The sequence below is a fragment of the Nematolebias whitei genome, unplaced genomic scaffold, assembly GCF_014905685.2.
Source record: "Nematolebias whitei isolate Nwh7 unplaced genomic scaffold, NemWhi1 Nwh_scaf_711, whole genome shotgun sequence".
NCBI lineage: Eukaryota > Metazoa > Chordata > Actinopteri > Cyprinodontiformes > Rivulidae > Nematolebias > Nematolebias whitei.
The window spans coordinates 1-5,610 of record NW_023619256.1 but is presented as its reverse complement, the minus strand read 5'-3'; the positions used below and the strand labels follow the sequence as shown (position 1 = coordinate 5,610).

General features: G+C 38.0%; 1 protein-coding gene across 1 annotated transcript in view; it reads left to right on the top strand.

The window, feature by feature from the left end:
* The window catches only part of LOC119429378 (cytochrome c oxidase subunit 6B1-like), a 3,823-nt gene extending 1,288 nt beyond the window's left edge, over positions 1-2,535 (top strand). The window contains exons 2-3 of the mRNA XM_037697019.1: positions 446-546; positions 2,293-2,535. Coding sequence (XP_037552947.1) covers positions 446-546; positions 2,293-2,346 — 155 coding nt within the window. The 3' untranslated portion in view covers positions 2,347-2,535. The remainder of the gene's footprint in view (positions 1-445; positions 547-2,292) is intronic.
* The last annotated feature ends 3,075 nt before the right edge of the window (positions 2,536-5,610 follow it).

Genomic DNA, 5,610 nt, shown 5'->3' with positions numbered 1-5,610 from the left:
GATTGAACAGTTAGAGGCCTGTATTAGACATGAATGGGAGAGCATTCCTATTTCTAAACTTGAGAAACTGGTCTCCTCTGTCCCCAGACGTCTGTTGAGTGTTGTAAGAAGAAGGGGGGATGCCACACAGTGGTAAAAATGGACTTGTCCCAACTTTTTAGGGATTTGTTGACACCATGAAATTTGGAAACAACAGATTTTCCCTTAAAATGATACATTCTCTCAGTTTAAACTTTTGATCTGTGATTTGTGTTCTATTTTGAATAAAATACTAGATGTTGGCACCTCCACATCATTGCATTCAGTTTTTTTTCACAATTTGTTTAGTGTCCCAACTTTTTTGGAATCCGGTTTGTAGATTAATTTGATCCATGGATTGTCACATACTTTACACCAAACAGTTTATTTAAATAAAGCTCTTTTCCTCTTGTCTGTTTATTGTTAGACTACCATCGCTGTCAGAAAGCTCTGACTGCTAAAGGAGTGGACACCACCCCCTGTGAATGGTACGGGAAGGTCTACAAATCCCTCTGCCCCATGGCTTGGGTAAATAATTATTTTCTCAACTAACTTTAAATTGAACTAAAAGAGCAACGATATGACTGTGGGGGTCAAGTTAGTTCAGCAGAGGTCCAAAAACATATGTCCCCCCTTTTATTCCCAGATGTCTCAGTAGTGCAGCAAATCAAAACATGAAATTCAAATGAAACCAGATAATTTCAGCTGAGCAAAAGTTGTATTCAAGTCCAAGATTTCAGTGTCTTTAATTTGGGTTTTTAAGATTTTTCACGTTTGTTTTGACAACTAAATATCAGTTGTCGTCCTAATTTCCTTTCAATATTTATCATTCCTAGAAAATCAATTTATATATAGGCAACACATTTAAAAACAGGTTGTAATCAAAGGTCTGTACAATAATACTGTACAAGACGAACACTGTGGTAAAAACAAGTTAAAAAATAAGAGCACATAAATGAAACGAGCAGTCAACATTAAGTAAAGTCCGTCTTATATTAAAAGGCAGCTTGTTAAAGAGTTTGGGAGTCGTGACTAAAAAGCCCGATCTCTCCCGAGATTTTTCTTGATGACTAAAAGCAACGATGATCTCACGACCCACTTAAAAATATAGGGTTGAAGCAAGTCTGAGATGGAGGCCAGATCATTCGAGCATTTAAGAGTCAACGCGAGGATTTTAAAACCATTTCTGTGGCGCTGATGGGGCAGCTGGGTGTTTTTTGGACACATCACACAGAACTCATCTGGTTCTAGGCAGGTTCAGAGTTTTAGCCTCAGTTGTCTGCAGGAGGCTCAACTCATTCACTGATCTGGATTCAGATACTAAACTCATAATGAAACGTTTATGTTCAAGTTCAAGGTTCTTTATTGTCATTCGCATCACATGTGGTACATGAGGTGGAACTAAATTGTGTACTCAAGGTCCCAGTTACACCCAAAAATAGCACAAGTATATAAAGAAACAGTATACAAGGATCTAAGATAGATGTTAAATTAATAAACTTACAGTAAGTACGCTCACAAATTAGTATTCTCAGTGTCTATTTGTAATAATAGCTTACAGTTAGAAGGAAAATAAAGTGGATTGGTTTCTAATAGTAACCATAAATTCAGGTCATTTTTTTTCATTCAACCTTTTCTACAGGTTATTCTCAGTGAGTCATTTACAAGAGAGACCTGTAAACAAGCTTCATAGTAGTTCAGGTTTTATTGAGGCAGCTAACACAAGGAAAGCTCAGCTATGTTGAACTTGCTTCATAGTACAAAGTACAAAGTTCTTTATGTGCCGTTTGTGCACAGACCAACAATCCAGGCACATTGGAATTCTTGTGCAGAGCTCTCTGTCAGTCAAACGCTGAAACAACACTAAATAAATAAAATGAAAATAAAGTGGTTTATATCCACACTGTGCAGGAAGTAGGTAATATCTAACCTTCCCGTGTCACATGACAAGTGATGTTAGGTAGTGTAGGTTATTATTGCACCTGACTCCGTAATGTTTTGCCACCTCTCTGATCCTCATGATTCACTTAGCTGTGTCCCTGCTGCAGCTCAACACAATCAAATTATTAAATGACCATTTCATCATGTCATAAATGTCAGCAGAACCTTGTTACAGATTTAAACCAGGGAAAATTAAAAAATTAAAATATAAAAGATGCAGAGGAATGGGTTCAGATGATTTAAGAGAGACTAAGAAGCACTTAAATTTTATACCTCACACTAAAGTATCCATTTTCACAAAGTTTTATCTAAACTTTCCTTTTCTTTTCCTAGGTTGAGAAATGGGATGAGCAGCGAGAAGAGGGGACCTTCCCAGGGAAGATCTGAGCCTGCCATTCTCAAAGTTGTTTGAGACACGGATGTAATCAGCTAAATGTTTGTAAAAGTGATTGTCTTGTCACTTTTTCCACCACTAAAGCTCTGTCCCAGGAGCAGACTGACACTGAATGCTCATTCCTTACAAATACAATGGCATCTACTGCGAATTGTGCATTAAAATTCTCAGGATGTATTTATGGAGCTCGGCTGTCTCTTGTGGAATTCCCTCTTTGGGGTGTTTTTATTCCTCCCCTTTGGGAGAAAATGAACATGATTTTGTTTGGGCTGGTCTAAAAATATAAACCTATGGCTCAAAGTTTGAATTAAGTCAGGCTGAGCAGTTTGTGTATTTATTCAATCAAAACTCTCTGGAGGAGAAAAAAAAAACAATCGCACAACTTTTTCCCCCAGAATATTTGTTACATTTTATTTAAATAAACCTACATCAAATATACACATATAAAGAGTAGAAAAATAAATGTAAAAAAAGTCAAACATACAATTGTCACCATTCAGGAGCAGAACTTGTGATTTGAAACTATGAGACATTTTGAACTTAAATACATAAAACTCCATTTCATAAAACAAACTACTCCCACAAGGAAACAGTGTGAAATTATTTATAGCAGTAATTGATTTTAGATAATAAACAGATAAAGTTGAGGACTCCGTGCAACAATACAGTGAATACTTGAGGGAAGCACACCACGGACTTCAGTGTTACAGTGACAGTGAAACAGGATTTATCCATTACTAGATCTAATTTGAGGTATGATATTAGTACTTGCATAATAGAGAGCCTTTTATTTACACTTTTTCTTAAAGGAGAAAAAAGCTTCAGTAGCTCAAAAAAGTTTGCCTCCAAAAGTACCTTAAGCACATTGCAACTTTTGATAAAGGTCACTTGGATTGCAAACAAGCCTTTACTACCCAATGCTAAGCTCGTATAAACAAAATCATTTAGAAAAGCCAAGTAAATGCGATAATATGCATACAAAGCTTTGCATAACTTCAGTTCTTTAAGGTGAAATGTACTAAGTTTTACTTTTTAATACGTGAGTGTCAATGTAGATCCTACAAAAAGGTATACATTGCTCAGAAAGCACTTCCAGGTAAAACCTGCTGCAGAATATAGTCATTGATAACAGATATAAACTGGCTGCATAGCTTTATAATAAGTTGAACATTTGTTATGCTCAGGTTATGATTTGGCTCATAAGTAGAGAAGATAATGAAGTTTATTTTATTTTGAAGGGGATGTTACATACAAGTAGTGGAATATGCAGCACAAGTCACATAGCAGCCACAAGGTACAGTGTTCAGTACTAGGCACAGTTACTGGGCTGGTAGAATGCAACCTCTCAAAATTCTGGCACTGTGGGAGGGATAACTCGTGTTGTACAGTATTTGTTACTTGTATCCATCATGCATCTGTGAGTGTGTTTACATGGCAAAAGACAGAAGGAATCCAAATGTGAAGTGGAACTCACTGTGCAAACAAACAGAACAAGCACTGTCCTCTTCTGTGGTGGCTTCTTTATTTAAAAGGTTTGCCTACCAATGGTGGAGAGAAGTAGTCAGCTGTAGGTCCTTTTGTTCAGTCTCCACTCTGTGTAAATTATTTATCCAAGTCTCCTAGTATCTCCTCTTTCCATGTTTTCCACCATCAGTCATGCATGTTTTAGGCCGAAGAGCTAAATTAAATGAGAACAAATACATTAACAAACAGAAACCAAGAAAGATGTCATTTATTTTCAGTTCAGCAGTTTTCCAGACCCACCTGGATCTGCTGTCTGCTTCTTCTTGTTGTGATGAACAATCTGATTCTCGTTGGTCATCATCACATCTTGATCCTCCACGTGATTACTGCAAAACATCAGAAACAGGAAGAGATTTCACTTCAGCTACATTTACTGTACCTGTGAGAAACTAAGGAGAAAGTGGGGGGGAAGTAAAAGTTTTAAAATCTATTTCATGGCCTTTAATGGACCAAGAATGGAGCAAGAGGCAATAAGAAAAGAAAGGAAGAGAGGGGAGACAGACATTACAAGCCAGGTATTTGGTGAGAAAGGGGTGAGGGATATCTGGCTGCAGTGACGGGATTGACCACCAGGAGGGGCTGACACAAAGTTTTCATGACTCGTACTTACAGTTGGTGGTGTCTGCTGCCACGAGGGCTGAAGTGGACAAAAGTTGTTTAAAACAACTAAGTTATCAAGTAGATGAAGTTTAACTTAACCCAGTTTGTTCATTCATTAAATTGTCTCTATTAAACTGCCAGAGATTCACAAACGGTCCAGAGAATTTGAAGACACTCCACTTTTAAATACAAACCGGATTCCAAAAAAGTTGGGACACTAAACAAATTGTGAATAAAAACTGAATGCAATGATGTGGAGATGGCAAATGTCAATATTTTATTCGTAATATAACATAGATGACAGATCAAAAGTTTAATCTGAGTAAATGTAACATTTTAAAGGAAACATATGTTGATTCAAAATTTCACAGTGTCAACAAATCCCAAAAAAGTTGGGACAAGTAGCAATAAGTGGCTGGAAAAATAAAATTGAGCATATAACAAACAGCTGGAAGACCAATTAACACTAATGAGGTCAATTGACAACATGATTGGGTATAAAAAGAGCTTCTCAGAGTCAGTGTCTCAGAAGCCAAGATGGTAAGAGGATCACCAATTCCACCATTGTTGCGCAGAAAGATAGTGCAGCAATACCAGAATGGTGTTACCCAGCGTAAAATAGCAAAGACTTTTAAGTTATCATCATCAACCGTGCATAACATCATCAAAAGATTCAGAGAATCTGGAACAATCGCTGTGCGTAAGGGTCAAGGCCGTAAAACTCTACTGGATGCTCGTGATCTCTGGGCCCTTAAACATCACTGCACCTCAAACAGGAATGCCACTGTCAAGGAAATAACAGAGTGGGCTCAGGAATACTTCCAGAAAGCATTGTCAGTGAACACAATCCACCATGCCATCCGCCGTTGCCAGCTGAAACTCTACAGTGCAAAGCGGAAGCCATTTCTAAGCAAGCTCCACAAGCTCAGACGTTTGCACTGGGCCAGGGGTCATTTAAAATGGAGTGTGGCAAAATGGAAGACTGTTCTGTGGTCAGATGAGTCACGATTTGAAGTTCTTTATGGAACACTGGGACGCCATGTCATCCGGACCAGAGAGGACAAGGATAGCCCAAGTTGTTATCAACGCTCCGTTCAGAAGCCTGCATCACTGATGGTATGGGGTTGCATGAG